The 18,951-nt window shown below is 34.7% G+C and overlaps 1 protein-coding gene across 4 annotated transcripts in view; it reads left to right on the plus strand.

Moving 5' to 3' along the window:
* The window catches only part of LOC132095495 (double-stranded RNA-specific editase 1-like), a 188,359-nt gene extending 174,065 nt beyond the window's left edge, over positions 1–14,294 (plus strand). For all 4 annotated transcript variants that reach the window (XM_059500548.1, XM_059500547.1, XM_059500550.1 and 1 more), the window contains 3 exons: positions 4,363–4,544; positions 6,640–6,818; positions 10,157–14,294. In XM_059500548.1, coding sequence (XP_059356531.1) covers positions 4,363–4,544; positions 6,640–6,818; positions 10,157–10,333 — 538 coding nt within the window. In that variant the 3' untranslated portion in view covers positions 10,334–14,294. The remainder of the gene's footprint in view (positions 1–4,362; positions 4,545–6,639; positions 6,819–10,156) is intronic.
* Positions 14,295–18,951: the final 4,657 nt, after the last annotated feature.

The raw sequence follows: 18,951 nt of genomic DNA on the forward strand, positions 1-18,951 counted from the left end.
CTGGGGTTGTAATGCTACTTTTACAGTTTGAGCATAATATTCTTTCTACCTTTACTTCTAAAAATGCTGTCTAGTTAGGGAGCTCCCTTACTTCTGGAGCGAAGCTATTGTCAGCCCTCTTCATTAGAATAGCAGACAGCTCAGCAAAAGCAATAGTCCAGAACCTTCTGGTTAATCTCTCTGCACTAGGTAGATGCTGTACCCTTTCACCGCTGGGAAGAGAACAAGGGCTTTGTGAATTTAATTGCCTATTGGCTCTTATAATTGACAGGGGAAGAAGTGCATGGTTCAAAATTACTGTAACCCTAGTTAAATAAAGAAGAGTGTATTAACAGTGTAGGAGGGAGTGTTCATTTCTCCTGTGGGGTCAGGGTTGTGATGTGTCTTCCTCAGACAGATGAGGACGTGTCAGCGACAGCTGTGACCAGAGAGCACAGGTCATGTGACCTGTCTATTGCTAATGAGAGAAAAAAGAAAACCTTCTCCGTACTCACCTCTTTCACTGTCGCACAATACTTTATATGTGACCCTTGACCACAAAACCAGTCTTAAGTGTGAATTTTTCTGAATAGAAATCATCTAAAAGCTGAATATATAAGCTTTCCGTTGATAAATGGTTTATTAGGATCTGACAATATTTGGCCGAGATGCAACTATTTGTAAATCTAGAATCTGAGCAATGCATATTACTAATCAAAAATTAAGTTTTCATATATTTACGGTAGGAAGTTTACAAAATCTCTTCATGGAACATGATCTTTACTTAATATTCTAATGATTTTTGGCCTAAAAGAATCTAAAAGTTTGCTCCATACAATGATTTTTTGGCTATTGCTAAAAATATACAACAGCGACTTAAGACTGGTTTTGTGCTCCAGGGTCACATATATATCATCCTCATCCCACACTCTCTATTTATTATCTATTTATTTTTTGATAAATTATGTTTATTTACTTGTTTGTTTGGGGGCCAGCGTTGAAAACTACTTTTTCTCATGTCGTTTTGTTTTACTTGTAATCCAAAAATAAAAGAGCTAAATTTCTTTGCAAAACCAATATGAAAGAAATGATCCCACCTAAAATTCAGCGTGGCCATTTCTCTTTGCATATCACTCTGATTTTGTTTTGTTTTTTCTTTGCAATTCTAAAGGAGATGAGAGGATGGGGATTGTGATTTGTCAAGACCGTTTAGTCTCAATACATAACGAAAGGCTACAATAAAAGAATATATGACTCTTCTTAGTCTTCAGCAGTCATACAATAGCTTTGAGGAACAGATTGAAATTTAGGTTACTATTCACTGAAAATCATGCTTCAGTGTCTTAAAGAAATAATTTTTAAAACGATAAAAAAAAAATTTTTTAAATCTCAATATCAAACTACGATAACACAAAAAAATTTCACACCCTCAAATCATGAGTAAATGTATGAGTTTCTGTCTTCTGATGAAAACAGAAGATGATATTTTCAGTTATTTTGGTAAAAAAAAAAATACAGTTGACGGTACCCATTGACTTCCATGGTATGAAAAAAATTAATTTTGGGGTGAACTGTCCCTTTAATACATATATAATGTATGTGTTGGCATCTAAAATGAGAAGTAGACAGTGAGCATCTCATGTTTTCAGTATCTGTTTTCTATCAGTGTATTAAGTTTATTGCTCTGGTTTTCCTAAGAAAGCAGTGTTTAGTCAGGGCTGGGCTGGTTTATGTGTTGCTCAGGGACACTCACACACAGCAGAAGTGATGTTCACAGCTCACTCTCAAGGAAAAGCAGCCCATCTGCTGAGATGTATGAGCGTGTGTGTTGAAAGGACTCTGTGTCTCATCCATCAGGACCTGTATCTGCTCTGCTAGTAACATGGTCTCAAACCAGGACACAGCGGCTGGAGGGGGTTCCTGTGAATTTTTCACAGGAGGTGCTGAGCCTATGTCTGCAATAATGCTAAGAATATAAGAAGCTCCAATGCATGTTGTTTATTTCAGTGAAACAGTGAAATCTGTCTGGGGTTAAAGCCTCTTTGTGGTCACTACTCTCCTGTCTTATTATTTTGCATAATCTTACAACAGAAACAAATGCAAATAAATAATAATTAAATATAGTATATATATTTTCATATGCTTAATATATAATTTTTATTTATTTATTTCTGTGATGGCTTTTCATCAGCCATTATTTCAGTCTTCAGTGTCACCTGATTCTTCAGAAATGATCAAGAAAAATCTAATGTCATTTTCCTAATCTTAACTGTTCCCCTGGGTTTTTAACTTCTGATCTGTAATGTGTGGCTTTTTATTTCCCTCTTACTACCAGGGTCAAGTGTTCTTGTCCAAGGCTAGTCTCAGACGACCACCCGAAGTCCATTCACTGGCTGTATATTGCACTCAAAAACTCACAAATACTTCCTATTTGATTTGCTGGCTTATTCGAAACACAATTGAATGCAATGAATGCTTTTAGGGATGAAATAATCACTGGATTTGTGGGGCTAATGTCAACAAAACTGTAAAAAAAGCTGTCTAGTTAAGCAAGTAGACTTGATAAACGCCAGCAGAAACTTTGAATTAGCTGCAGAGTGTTCTGGCTACAGGAGGGAAGTGCTTAGCAAAGTGGTATTACTAGCGGTAGCAAAAGTTGGACTGTGTCTCTTTGGCATCTGAGGCTGTTGATTGGTCAGACGCGAACGACTCCAATCACTTGAGTTTGGGTTCTTCTCAGCTGCATACAGCAGGTGTTGTTTTGGGGAGCAGATCTGGGCTTGATTAGGCCTTTTGATTGTGTACGGCTGAGGAGGGAGACCCAGTGGGTGAGTAAATGGGTAAAAGACGTAAACGAGGTGCTTTGGAAGAACTGCACTAATTGAACAATTCTTCCACTGTTGCGTTTTTATATATAATTTGAAAACCATTCACATCTGGGCTTCTGGCCAGATTGCTTTTTTTGGCTTTTGTGTCTTGTAGCTCGAGGTTGTCTTATGTTCCATCTACCTGAACGTGGTAATTTTTGCAGTGTTTTAGATGGAATGAGATTAGGAACCCCAACAGTGTTTCATTATGTTAAACTGCTGGAAATGCTTCAAGCTAGTAACAAACGAAATCCAAAATAGATGGACTCTTGTAATGAGGAGTTAATGCAATAACAGTGTAGTCAGTGTGTCTAGCGGTGGGACACAAAAATGGGTTGCAAGTCAAAAAAGAAAGAAAAGAAGAAAAAAAGTTTTGGTGGGGTTGTGTAAGAAGTGTAAATTCTATTTGAATTTAATATTAATTATAAACATAATCATTATATAATTCAAATTGGGTGGCAAACAAATTATGCGGAAAAAAACAATGCAAAATGTCAATGATAAAACTGTAATATTGCATTATAACTAAATGTAGTAATAATTGTATTTAATTATGATAATGGTCCTCTGTTGTGTTTACGTACAGAATGGAGAGAAATAATGTGAAATGGCAATTCATAAAAGTTATAAAATAATTTTTTTAATTATTAATTACGATAATAAACGGTCACAGGTCTGTTTTCATGGGACTGCATTCAACAAGTGGAGAAAAACAATGCAAAATGGTGATAATAAAATTATGAAATAATTGTACATGTAATAATAATTTAAGTATTATTATAATAAAAATGGGCAACTGGTGTGTTCTGGCAGGGCTGCGTTCAGCAGGGGGAAATCATTGCACAATGACAATAAAAAAAAATATAAAATAATTATGTAAAAAAAAAAAAAGTAAGAATAATTAAATTAATTATAATGAATTATGATAGAAATTGGATGCAAGTCTGTCTTGATGGGGTTGCGTACAGCAAGGGGAAAACAACACATAATGCCAGTAATTAAAATGATATTATAATTAATGTAATAATAATTAAATGAATTATAACTTTAATATTAAAATTGGGCCGCAGGTCTGTTTTGATGGGGTTGTGTACAGGAAAATAAATGCATATAAAAAAAATATATAAAATATTTATATTATGAATGATTGAATTCAATAATAAGTAAATCAATTCTAATTAAATATAATGAAAATAAAAACTTTGCTCAGTAAATAGGCTTATCAACGTTTCTTCTCATACCTTTTATTGTTGCGTGTCCAATCTAACTCCTTTTCGCATCTTCCATTCTTTTTCTAACTTTATCTGCATACAGTACTGTTGGATCTGTGCAGTTTATAGCAATATTAATAAATGACAGTGCTGATTATTGTTAGTCTTTTTAACAGTCTGTGTAAGGTTGCTGCTTTGGTGCCCAATATCAAATCTGGACACTAATGTGAGGTGTGTGTGTGTGTGTGTGTGTGTGTGTGTGTGTGTGTGTGTGTGTGTGTGTGTGTGTGTGTTTGTTCCTGCAGGTGGAACGTGGTGGGCATCCAGGGCTCTCTGATGAGCTACTTCACTGAGCCCATCTACTTCTCCAGCATCATCCTGGGCAGCCTGTATCACGCTGATCATCTCTCCCGAGCCATGTACCAGCGGATTGCTGACATCGAAGACCTGCCCCAGCAATTCACCCTCAACCGCCCCCTGCTCAGCGGTAAGACAACATCACACCGGCTCGCATTTCCACTCGCAAATCATTGAAAATGGCACCCGTGTCAAATTGTATTACCATTTACTAGACGGACAGTTTGCCCCACTCGCCTTCAATTTCCTCATGGTTTGATGAATTACTGGAATTTAGATGGGCCTGCTCTCCACCGCCGGCCTGTTTCAGTAATTCATACCTTGCCTCAAATCCAAGATTCCCCTGCTGATTTCTCTCATTCTCTCTCAATTTTTCTTTTTTGTATAAAGAGGAAGCTGGAAAATAATCACACACAGCCTATAGCAGGGTTGGGAAATGCCAGTTTGATGTATGATCAGTAATAAAAAAAAATTTTTTTAAATCCCATAATATACGATAATTTCTGAATTTTAGGACAATTCAAATAATGGTAGTTTTAGTCATAAGGTCAAGTAGTTAAGTCAAGTAAGCTTTATTATATAGCATTTTATACTCTACAGTACTTTTTGTTTTAAATCATCAAATATGAGACAAAGACAAATACTGTAATCATTCAGTTAAAAACAATGTTGATTCAGTTCATTCAATAATGGTCAATGTAGCAAAATCTATCAATTATACAGTCAGATGAATAATTTTATTGAGTAATAAGTGTATTTTAAAGTTGCTACTTCTAGTAGCTTGCCTAAAAAAAAATTAACTCGAATAAAACGAACCAAAAGATGCTCAGAGGCAGTATTGTTTAAATGCATAACTATCATATTTAATAGTTTTGAATGTAATACATAGATATACGTGTATGTATATATATTCTCTCCAAAACTGTTCTGATGAAGAAACTAAATCGTCTATCTTGGATGGCCTGAGGATAAGTACATTTTCATATATATATATATATATATATATATATATATATACACACAGTATATATACACACAAGCATAATACACACAGGCATAATACAAAACAGAAGAAATACCTAAGTTTTTGTGCTCTAAATAAATCAGATTTTCCCACTTTAATTTTGAAAGTTTAGTTTTGACTTTTTTCTATCCAATAAATGTGCAAACAGTAGTTCTTACTGGGAAAACGACACTATAAGAGCTTCTTTACAGCGAAATTTGAATTTGTCTCCTATTTGATGATTGTTTTTTTTTTCCCTGTTCATCATTTTATAGCTCGTTTGAAACAATCTGTATTGTATATAGATGTAGCAATATATATAAAGATGCCTTAACTGTTTTTCCAAAAAGCTAAAGTATTGTTATGCTACTGAAATATGATGTTTAAGTTAGTAGCATTTCTACTTTTATGTAGTTTATACTCAGCACTAGGTTTAAGTGGACACTGGTTCCTGATTAAAGACTCGCTTGAGTTTCAAAATGTCTTTAGGGAGATGTTGGCTGCTTTTGGAGAAGTACATATGATGAATTGAGTACATATCCTTTCCTACTTTGTGCCACAAGAGAAACACCCAACACTGCTTTTGCATCGGGTTGCATCAGATTCCCAGCAGAACTACCTTTTAATGGCTCACTGCTGAAAATCTTCATTTGCTGATGTGTCATAGGAGGTTGAGGCATAGCATACTCGACCTGAGCTCAAAGATCAACTCTTCTGCATTTGTCAAATCTTTTTTTTCTTGTGCGTCTTGGTCTGCAGGTAAAGACGTAATGCATAGTTCAGTGAGCCATTTATGCTTAACGTAAATATTCTTGAAGTATTACATAATAATATATTATTTAATAGATTTTAAACTTAAGAATATAAATATGAATGAATAATGGCATGCAGCCTTCAAGTGTTCAATGTAAATAGTTGTAACATTTTTCTCTTTTTTTGAGTTCACATGCAAGACTTGTAAAGCAGCATTTATCATCAGTTTTGACTGAAGGTCTTATACTGAATACACAACCTTCAGCACATTGTTTTATCTGTGTCCTTTTATTAAAAACAGAAGCCTTGAAACAAATGTTGTCTTATTTGTTTAAGAAATATCTTGATATCAAGTCATCTGCATAATAAGGGCCACCATGGATTTTTTATTCATGCAGAAAAGAAAATGCACCAAGGCTGTTTCTGGGCATGATTTTCTACTATGGTTAGTGTGTTTGTGTGTTTGCAGGAATCAGTAATGCTGAGGCCCGGCAGCCAGGAAAGGCTCCCAACTTCAGTGTGAACTGGACGGTGGGAGATCAGGCTCTAGAAGTTATTAATGCCACCACAGGCAAGGATGACATGGGCAGAGCCTCACGTCTCTGTAAGCACGCCCTATACAGCCGCTGGGTGCGACTACACTCTAAGGTACCGCTATCACTGATTCACTTTCAACCTTACTGCAGGACTTGGCTTAAGAAAAGTCAATTAAAGATATTATTTGTATTTGTGTGTGTGTGTGTCTCTTTCTCTCACTCTCACTCTCACTCTCTCTCTCTCACTCTCACTCTCACTCTCTCTCTCTCTCTCTCTCTCTCTCTCTCTCTCTCTCTCTCTCTATATATATATATATATATATATATACAGTACAGACCAAAAGTTTGGAAACATTACTATTTTTAATGTTTTTGAAAGAAGTTTCTTCTGCTCATCAAGCCTGCATTTATTTGATCAAAAATACAGAAAAAATTTAATATTGTGATATATTATTAAATTTAAAATAATTTTTACATTTATTATACTTTAAATTATAATTTATTTCTGTGATGCAAAGCTGAATTTTTAGGATCATTATCACATGATCCTTTAGAAATTATTCTAATATGATGATTCATTATCAAAATTGGAAACAGTTCTGCTGCTTAATATTTTTTCAGAACATGTGATACTTTTTTAGGATACTTTGATGAATAAAAAGTAAAAAAAAAAGAAGCTATGTTTTTAAAATATAAATATTTTGTATTAACAATATACACTACTGGTCAGTAATTTGGGGTCAGTAATTTTTTTTATTTTTTTTTTAATAAAATCAATACTTTTATTCAGCAAGAATGTGTTAAATTGATAAAAAGTGATAGTAAAGAAAATATATTATTAGAATATATATTATTAGAAATGTTTTTTTTTTATTTTGAATAAATGCAGTTCTTTTTAACCTTTTATTCATCAAATATATTAGACAGCAGAACTGTTTCCAACACTCATAATAAATCAGAATATTAGAATGATTTCTAAATGATCATGTGATAGACTGGATGTTACACGTGACACTGAAGGCTGGAGTAATGATGCTGAGAATTCAGCTTTGCATCACAGGAATAAATTATTTTTTTTAAGTATATTCAAATAGAAAACTATTATTTTAAGTTGTAATAATACTTCACAATATTACTGTTTTTTCTGTATTTTTGATCAAATAAATGCAGGCATGATGAGCAGAAGAAACTTCTTTCAAAAACATTAAAAATAGTAATTTTTCCAAACTTTTGGTCTGTACTGTGTGTGTATATATATATATATATATATATATATATATATATATATATATATATATATATATATATATATATATATATATATATATATATATATATATATATATATATATATATATATACAGGTGCTTCTCAATGAATTAGAATGTCGTGGAAAAGTTCATTTATTTCAGTAATTCAACTCAAATTGTGAAACTCGTGTATTAAATAAATTCAATGCAAACAGACTGAAGTAGTTTAAGTCTTTGGTTCTTTTAATTGTGATGATTTTGGCTCACATTTAACAAAAACCCACCAAATCACAATCTCAACAAATTAGAATACTTCATTTTTAGTGAATTGTTGGCCTTCTGGAAAGTATGTTCATTTACTGTACATGTAGTCAATACTTGGTAGGGGCTCCTTTTGCTTTAATTACTGCCTCAATTCAGCGTGGCATGGAGGTGATCAGTTTGTGGCACTGCTGAGGTGGTATTGAAGCCCAGGTTTCTTTGACCTGGGCTTCAAGCTCATCTGCATTGTTTGGTCTCTTGTTTCTCATTTTCCACTTGACAATACCCCATAGATTCTCTCTGGGCTTCTGGCCTGGTGAGTTTGCTGGCCAGTCAAGTACACCAACGCCATGGTAATTTGACCAAATTTTGGTGCTTTTGGCAGTGTGGGCAGGTGCCAAATCCTGCTAGAGAATGAAATCAGCATCTTCAAAAAACTGACCAGCAGAAGGAAGCATGAAGTGCTCCAAGATATATTGGTAAACGTGTGCATTGACTTTGGTTTCCAAAAAGGGACCAACACCAGCAGATGGCATTGCTCCCCAAATCATCAGAGACTGTGTAAACTTAACACTGGACTTCAAGCTACTTGGTCTATGAGCTTCTCCACACTTCATCCAGACTCTATTACCTTGGTTTCCAAATGAAATACAAAACTTGCTCTCATTTGAAAAGAGGACTTTGGACCACTGGACAACCGTCCAGTTCTTCTTCTCTTAGCCCAGGTAAGATGCCTCTGACGTTGTCTGCGGTTCAGGAGTGGCTTAACAAGAGGAATACGACAACTGTAGCCAAATTCCTAGACACTTATGTGTGTGGTGGCTCTTGATGCCTTGACCCCAGCCTCAGTCCATTCCTTGTGAAGTTCACTAAAATTCTTCAATTGATTTCGCTTGACAATAGTCAAAAGGCTGCAGTTCTCTCGGTTGGTTGTGCATGGGTTTTTTTCACACTTTTTCCTTCCGCTCAACTTTCTGTTAACATGCTTGGATACAGCACTCTGTGAAGAGCCAGCTTCTTTGGCAATGAATGTTTGTGGCTCCTTGTGAAAGGTGTCAATGATTGTCTTCTGGACAACTGTCAGATCAGCAGTCTTCCCCATGATTGTGTAGCCTAGTGAACCGAGAGACCTTTTTGAAGGCTCAGGAAACCTTTGCAGGTGTTTTGAATTGATTAGATGATTGGCATGTCACCATAATCTAATTTGTTGAGATAGTGAATTGGTGGGTTTTTGTTAAATGTGAGCCAAATCATCAAAATTAAAAGAACCAAAGACTTAAACTACTTCAGCCTGTGTGCATTGAATTAATTTAATACCCGAGTTTCACAATTTGAGTTGAATTACTGAAACAAAATGAATATTTTGTGTGTGATTTGTGTGAAAATTGCATTGTTGACAGAACAACACAATGTTGCATCGATTGCATTGCATTTCTTTACTACATTAAGAAAAATGTCAATAATTTTTTTTTTTTTAATTAAACATTTGTGAACATTTTAAGTGATCAATGTTTTATTTGTTCCCAAAGTGAAATAAACTTCAACAGAATGAAGTTGAATGGAATTGAATTGAATTAACATGAATAAACCTCAATTTTACTGATCAGTACACTGATGACAGACCCATATTGGATAATAAAATGTGTTTGTTTGTATATTCTTTTTATGTATATACCGTATTTTATATATAGTACCAGTCAAATGTTTGGACACACAAATGGGAAAGTGTCCAAACTTTTGACTGGTACTGTACTGTAATATACACATAGAATATCAGCCGATTTATCGATATCGATACCTTTTTTTTACTGGGTAATATCTTTTTTTTTACTCCCAAACATATTGGTCGGGCTGTAATCTACAGCCCTGTATTATATTACAAAATAATGCAAAAACAAATAATAATATATATATATATTTTTTTTTTTTGTATCTGCAGCTTTCGTCGACTCTCCTAATCAAAGTGCCCAAGCCCAGCTCGTATCACGAAGCCAAACAAGCAGCAGTGGAGTACCATACGGCCAAGCAAACGCTCATCAAGGCCTTTCACAAAGCGGGTCTGGGCGCCTGGGTGAAAAAACCCATAGAACAGGACCAGTTCTCACTGAACTCTTGAAGAGGGAACATAAAAACACCAGGACATGACAACGACCAGCTGTTAATACTTCACTTGATGTGTGGGGATGTTTGTATGTGTGTGTGATGCTGTTTGTTCTCAGACAAACCAAGAGCCCTTTAGTGTCTGTCATTTTGCTCTCTTTGTGTGAATCATGACTCTGCCTTTTTAATTTGTAATGTAGAATCAGATTTTCATTTAATGTATGTTTGTTTTAAAGTTAGCGGCATTAGCCTTTAGCAGATAATAGGACGTAATGTCATTTGTAACTGGAAAAATGTTTTGTTTTTTTAGTTTTTTGTGAGAGGGTTATTCTGAAAAAACCTAGATGCCGTAAACATGCATGTTATGTGGCTTCAGGTCGACCACACCGCTGTGCACACGGGTCTGATGGTTTCCTGGTCCAGCCTTCCCAAATGCTGGCTCACCTTTTTTAGCATGGTTCTCCTTGATATGCAAAACATAAGCATCTTTATATTTTTATTCCATACCCTCCAGATTTTAGAAGGGGAAGAAATTCTATCACATAGATCCTAACGATACGGCATGGTCCCTTTAGATTGACAAACTTATTTTGTCAGGACTTTAGTGTAGAAATAGCGTATGCCGTCTTTTAAGTAAAATAGATTTCAGATTTTAATTTGACCTCGGAGGGAAACTTGAATTTTTGCATATGGTTCGTACATAAGCTGTATTCCCAAACAGTGATTGAATTGGAAAGTAGTCTTAGGGATGCAACCAAAGTGCATTGATGTTATTAAACAATGTGTCGTGGATGTTTAAATTTCTCAGAGGTCTTAAATGCATGTGCGAATTAACATAAGGCTCAAAGAAAGCCCTTTATTCCGGGTTTAATACTTTACTGGCCTATAATGGGACCATTAGAAGCCCTACTTTTAGATGTCTACACTGTACTGACTTTGAGCTCCATGGAGTCCATCGAATCACTCAAACCAAACAGCAGATTTCCCAGTGAACCTGATCTGCTAATGTAATCGAGTTACACATATGTTAAAGGAATAGTTCATCCAAATATGAAAATGAATATCAAGATTTCCAAATTGTCTAAAGCTTCGCATAAAGAAAAGACCAAACCTGGAATAATGATCCATTTGAAACATGTAGGTGAGTCTATTTCTGGATGAGTTCTTCCTTCAACATTCATGCCACATTTAGTCATTGCAGGTTTGAGAGCAGGGCATTGTGGGAGTTTTTCAAGATGGCAGAATGGTCAGTAAAATGCACGTTTATTATTGACAAAGCCATCTCTGCATGCGGAAGCGAGGGTTTGCAGAGGCGACTCTGAATTTCACTTTATCCTTGTGACTTGTTTGAGGATATTTTTTTTTTCCTGCATAGACCTGAATGCCTACACACTTCTTTAAGACTGAATTCAGTTGTGTCCTTGAGGATAAGGTTTCCCCTCTGCAGACTTGTGCTGTAGGAAGGTCTGAGCCAGGAGCTCAGGTGCTCTTTGATTTATGACTTATCCAGTGTAGCATGTTTGACTGGTAAGGTTTTTCTATACCGATCATTCATTTTTAAAGTTTGGCTTTGGTGGTTTTCGGATTCCAGGAGTGTTGCTGTATAATATAAACTCCTGTTGGGATTTATATAACATTTCAGTCATCATTTTACACTTAAAAAGGATAGATACAAGGCTGCATTAGTTTTTAAAGGAGTAGTTGACCCAGAAATGAAAATTATGTGATTCACTCACCCTCTAACTCTCATTTATGCTGTAAGTTGAGCTCAAAAACAACAAAACATCACCATAAAACCAGCATAACGTTACTCTATATATATTTTTTTCCACTTTCTCTGTATGACCAGAGCGTTTTATGTTCGATCTTGGGAAACTTTTTGTATGAGAAATTGACTGAAATATGTAAGGAATTATTCAGTAGAATTACAGTCTTGAATATGAGTACAGTTTTGTTCAAAGTTTTGTGCTGTGGATCAAAAAAAAAAAGGAACAATTGTGAAATATTACAATTTAAAATAACTGATATATATTTTCATATATCTTAAAATGTAATCTATTCCTGTGATGTCAAAGCTGAATTTTCAGCATCATTCCTCCAGTCTTCAGTGCCATGCAATCCTTCAGAAATCCTAATATGCTCATTTGGTGCTCAAAAAAAAAAAAAAAAATAATTAGAATTATCAATGTGGACAACATGCAGTTTAACATTTCACTGAAATAGAAATCTTTTTTTAACAATGTAAATGTCTTTAATGTCACTTTTGAGCAATTCAGTGCATACTTAATGAATGTATTCATTTTTTATTATTATTATTTACTGACCCCAAACTTTTGACATCTGAGAGCTGCAGCAGAATTTACAATCAATAAAGTCTTGAATATCGAATATTGACTACTATAAATGTTATTTAGTAGGTCAGTGGTCTTTATTGGGGGGTACAGCTGCATTAAGATTGTTTAAAAGCATGGCGCCGTTAGCCTCGTGGGCAGCGCGTCCCGAGTACGAATCCCAGCTCAAGGACCTTTCCAAATCCCACTACACTTCCTGTCAGATCTAAACTGTCCTATCATAATAAAGGCAACAACGCCAAAAATAAATCTTAAAAAAAAGATTGCATACAGATTTGGAATGGTGATTTTAGAAAGGTCAACTATTTCTTTAAATCTTCAAACAATTCAAAGTACTGATAGTCACAGAGCCTGAGACTTCCATGAAATCAGACCTCCGTCATTCCCCTCGATGGCATCAGGTTTCTCCAGCAGGATTCTTGTTGATTTTAAACCTTTCAAATAAACCAGCAGTATGCGTGTTTGTCCTTTCATTGTATCGAGTGTGTTCGTTTGTGCAACTGCTGCTGAGCCCAGTTGGCATTCTGCAGAGACATCATGGCAACAAGACTGAGAGATTGCTGTGGAATCTTCACCAAAGATGTCAATTTCGTTTCCCTTTGAAGCATTTAAACCAACGGAGACTATTTTTCAAAAGACACGAAGGTTATTGGTGCAAAGATTGTTCAGCATTTTACAGTTCTGCCTTGTCTGAATTTTGTTCGTTCACTCTAATGTATTTTTGTTTTTAATGTGCGCGTTCGAGTTGGGTCAGTCAGGACTGGCTTTGGGACGCGCTCTTCATTATTCTCAGTATTCTGATACACGGTGGATGCACTGCTGTAAATATATTGTGACCCTCTCCGATGCTGTTACAGTAGACTCCTTGCATATGTATTACTAATTTTCATTTTCCACTCAAAAAGCAACTTGCATTTTGGTTTAGGGACTTTACTTTAAATGCAAGAACGGCCGTGTCCTTGCAAAGTGCTGTAATGTATTTCTGACAGACCTGTATGAGCGTATGGGGATCTGCAGTACTGTAATGATTAATGACTGTAGACTTTGACTGCCTTTTGCTCTAATGGAAACGATTACAGACTGAAGTTAATGAGCACAGTCGGTTAAATGTGGCTCAGCAAAAAGTAGCTCTTTCTGCTGGTGACACTTTTCAAGGACGGGAGACTTTGGAGATTTTTCTTTTGCATCATCCTAATTTCGTCTTCACCTTCTCTTCGGCTTTCATCTTCTGTTACGGGGGATTTTTATGGCGTGAGACGCCAGCTGATGATGTCACGATTTTTTCCTGTTTATGATTTCTACCTTTTGGGAATCTGAGCCGTGTCTTAGCGAGGAGTCCTCCTGGTCCTGGTCAGCCCGTTTCTAACCGTCTTGTGATTTGGTGCCTGTACAGTGGAGTCCGGCGGTGGTCCAGCTCGGTCTCAACTCGGTCCACCCCGTCTTTTGCCTGTCCTTCGTAATATCCATATGGGTCACCTGCATGAGCTACTTCACCGAAGCTGCACCCAGCATGACGACATAAGGACTTGTATGTAGAAAAAGGAACAAAAAAATAGATCTATATATACATAAGTAAAAAAAAAAATTTAAAAAGACCGAGAAAGGAATAAAAAAGATCTTAGTTTACCTTTGCATATTGGTGTCGTTTATTTTTCTCCTTACAAAAGTACAAAGTGTGTGTACTTCACAATAAACTAGCTGAATTTTTATATTATAAAGTATGCATATATTATATCTCTGCGTCTCTGTTCCAAAACCTAGTGAGCTGCCTTGCTGTCATGGGACACTCGATTGATTCAACATTGATTTCAGTGGAGTTTGGCTTGTTTTTAAGCTGTAAAGCTTTCAAGGGTGTTCTTATAGAGGTTTTCAAGAGCTGGTGTGAATAAATATATATTTAAACTTAAAGAAACAGGATAGTCTGCGCATGACATGATGTTTTATTCGGAGTAAGAAGGCGAAATGAACATCACGGAGCGCTAAACTCTCCTGCAATGTGTGTTTCATTCATACTCGAAGCCGGAGGGCGCTCTCGCGCAGAAAGTCATAACAGGAAACTCCTAATATGGACAACAGCGTCCAGCTATCGCTGTTTGAAAACAGTTGTTCTCGTTTTGTTTTGTTTTTTCCAAAAAAATCTCCAGCAGGTGATAAATAAAGTATATGAACAATGCAGTGCTGATTGCAGTGCAATAGCATTTATAAGAGTATAGAAACTATTCTGCCTTATTATGTGATAAAAAGTGTTTGTAGTATATAAACAAATCATTATTATTTGTTATTGTCCAGCAGTTACAGATTTTTAAGCCAATTAAAAGCTAGAAATTAGAGGAAAATGAAAGTTGCCTATAGTATCCACTACCAGTCAATGTTTTTGAACAGTAAGCTTGTTAAAGTTTTTTAAAGAAGTCATTTCTGTTCACCAAGCCTGCATTTATTTGATCCAAAGTACTGCAAATCAGTGAAACTTTGAAATATGTTTACTAGCCTATTTAAAATAGCTGTTTTCTATTTGAATATATTTCAAAATGTAATTTATTGAGAATTCAATTGAGAATTCATTGAGAATTTCAATTTTTTTTTGCATCATTACTCCAGTCACACAATCCTTCAGAATAAAAAAAGAAAAGAAAAGAAAATAAGATGAAAAAAAGAAAAACTCATATTATGATAATGTTGAAAACAGCTGAGTAGAATTTTTTCAGGTTTCTTTGATGAATAGAAAGTTCAGAAGAACAGCATTTATCTGAAATAGAAATATCTTGTAAAATGATGTATTTTGATCAATTTAATGAATCCTTTGCAAAAAAAAAAACATATACATACTGATTAAGCTTTTGAATGATATAGTGTAATGTTGCAAAAGCTTTTTATTTCACATAAATGCTGATCTGTGGATCCTTCTGTTCATCAAACAATGCTGAAAAAAAATTTCTCATCTAATTTGAATATTGATAATCAGCAAATCAGCATATTAAAAATGATTTCTGATTAATGTGACACTGAAGACTGGAGGAATGATGCTGAAAGTTCACCTTTGATCACAGGAATACATTACATTTAAAATATATTCAGACAGAAAACAGTTATTTTAAATAGTATAAATATTTCACAATATTACTGCTTTTGCTGTACTTTGGATCAAATAAAGGCAGGCTTGGTGAGCAGAAGAGACTTCTTTCAAAACATTAAAAATCTTACTGTTAAAAAACTGTTGACTAGTAGGAATGAGGTCTTTAATGCATTTATGAATTAACTCTAAAATAGGTTATTTTATAAGTTTGAAGGCAGTGTAGTTGAAGGCTCACTACAAACAGTGTTTGTTTACTCATTAAATTTAGCATGTACATAACAATGCATTATATGCTATATATATATTTTAGTTCAACAAGGGCACATTAAACTGATCAAAATTGAGAGCATTATATAAATTAAAAACAAAATTGCTGTTCTTTTGAACTTTATATTCATCAAATGATCCTGGGGGGACTAATTATCATGGTTTACACACAAATATTAAGCAGAACAATTCTTTCCAACATTGATAAGGCAAGGCAAGTTTATTGATATAGCACATTTCATACACGATGGTAATTCAAAGTACTTTTCATAAAAGGAAGTAAAATAATCATTAAAAAACTATCACAACAATAAACAAAGTTAAAAAACTTCTCAAATGAATTAATACCGTTAAGAATACAGTGCAGCCAGTTCAGGTGTAGCACGTGCTCGTTCACTAATTGCACAGCTAAACAGATGAGTTTTGAGTCTGATTTAAAAGTGACTAGTGTTTTAGCACATCTGATCTCTTCTGGAAGCTGATTCCAGATGCAGGTGGTGTAATAACTAAACATTAACTCCCCTTTTTTTGTGTGTGAACCCTTTGTATTTCTAACTAACTTGAACCCAATGATCTGAGTGGTCTGTTAGGTTTATATTCAGTGAGCATATATGCAATGTATTTAGGTTTTAGGCCATTGAGTGATTTATATAAAAAAAAAAAGTTAAGGTTCATATATAAGAAATGTTTCTTGAGCACCACATCAACATACATGTTATCTGACAATAAATATACAGTATATTAAATATACAGTCACATTTCCAACAATAACGAACATTTTACTCAATTATAGGTATTATATATATATATATATATATATATATATATATATATATATATATATATACACACATACATACAATTTATTGGTGTTTAATATAAATTATGATGTGGTATGTAAATTGACAGATCACTATTATTCAGAGAAGAAAAAAGAAAAGAAAAACTCTGTAACTCTGTAAACTCCTCCAAATGAACACTTTTGGTTTTTTATAAATCACTTTTGAATTTTTTTTTTTTTTTTTTTTTTACTACACTGACATTTTCTGTAGGATTTACTGTGAAACAATTTTCACTCAGGAATTGTTAGTAAAGTTTACAAATAATTACAAAGAAATTGCAAGTAGGCTAACACGTTGAATTAACTGTAAAATGATTCGGTCACAAAAGCTTATATGATTTGTCTTTAAATGATTTCTAGGAAAGTAGAAAGACAGAAGCAGTATTTTCTTGTAAAACATGCTATAACAATCTTTATTTTATTTACATTTTTACAAATTTACAGTGTACTGAACTTGAACGTTCTGTTTGGAAAATGACTGAGGTGACTTTTCTCTCTTTGAAGTGCCCTTTCAAGGCACCATTTATGCCATCTGGACTGGAGCACAGTGGAAGTTTTGAGGCATTGAAATGTCCCTGTACACTGTAAAACAACAACTGGTAATTTTCCTGTGATCAGTGCCGTTGACACTCACTCTTGTTACAGATCTAGGCGCTGCCATGCACAATGTCTGTTTGCTTTTTATTTCTTGCACAGGCAGAAACTGAGCATGCTCCGCTGCTGCTGCTGTCAGGTTTAGCAGTCCTCCACAGTCACACCCACAAGCCCCTGTGATGTTTGGTGAGGTATTTTCAGGACAGCAGTGCTGGAGAACATCTTCCAAAACTTCTTCCTCAGCCGGTGTACTAACTGGGAATTCAACTTCAATCATTAAACATTACTTGCATGCTTGAACCAACAAATATTATTTCCCTTTAATTACTCTACTTCTGCTACAGATACATATCAAAAAACATAGTGCTCTTATTAATACTGAATCAGTAACCAGTAGCACAGACACACTCAAAAACGCTGGGATTTGCTTATGATGTTCGGCAGGCAGTCATCTCCCTCTCAAGTCGCAGTAGTCCAGGGAAGCCCTGAAGTCTTCTGTGCTGACTGAGATCTTAAGCACATTGAGATTCATGCCTCTGTCCCATGTGTGCTGGGTCTTTCTCCTTTATCTGAATTAATAGAGGGATTTATTCAGCAGCTGATATGGGCTGAGAAACAGGAGGTAAATTTACTGCAATAGAGGTTCCCGCACTCATGAAATGCCAGGAAATTTTCAAATGTACACCATTGCAAAGCTTGAAAATTTTATTAGCTAAATATTTCTCTTTGTGAGTGTGTTAGAGGAGTTTGCAACAATATGTCAGGGAAGTAAATGATGACAGAAAGATGTTGTAAATCCTCTAGTTAAGAAGACAGGAGATATACAACTAAATTATATGTCAGGATATAAAAATGTCTATAACACATAGATAGAAATATTTTTTTTCAAAAAGTAGTCCAGTGACAACTCGGCAATATTGCAGTGCTTTATAGGAATTTTTTTTTATTTAAAATAAAAATAAAAAGACCTCTAACACTAGCTTGCTCTATTATTTTTCTATTCTATCTGTTTTCTTTTTATTTATTATATTATTTAAAAGCCCTTGCTACATGTACTGTGTTAACCTAACTGAGACTTGTTATAGCACTTATATATCATTGCTCTTTTGTTGTTTTTGATTGCTTCCATTGTCCTCATCTGTAAGTCACGTTGGATAAAGCCGTCTGCTAAATAACTAAATTTAAAATATGTAGTTGGAGTGTAATCTTAAACAACAGTTTCTTTAAGTTACTTTAAAAACCTATTTCTACCAGGATTAATCCATGAATTTTGTTTTTGCTGGTATAAATTAATGTCTATAGATTAGTTTAGTGACGTTAAAAAGGCTTAATATTTTTAGCTTGAATAAATACTTCATTTAGATGTTACCAATTTGTCTTCAGTGCAGTTAACAATTCTCAACATTTGGTTTTTCAATGTAAAAAAAAAAGACGGTTGCAAAGAAATATGAAACTTTATTCCTTCCTTGCAGTTCACATACCTTTTGTGAAGCTGTGGTATCTCCAGT

This window comes from Carassius carassius, chromosome 19 (genome assembly GCF_963082965.1).
Source record: "Carassius carassius chromosome 19, fCarCar2.1, whole genome shotgun sequence".
NCBI lineage: Eukaryota > Metazoa > Chordata > Actinopteri > Cypriniformes > Cyprinidae > Carassius > Carassius carassius.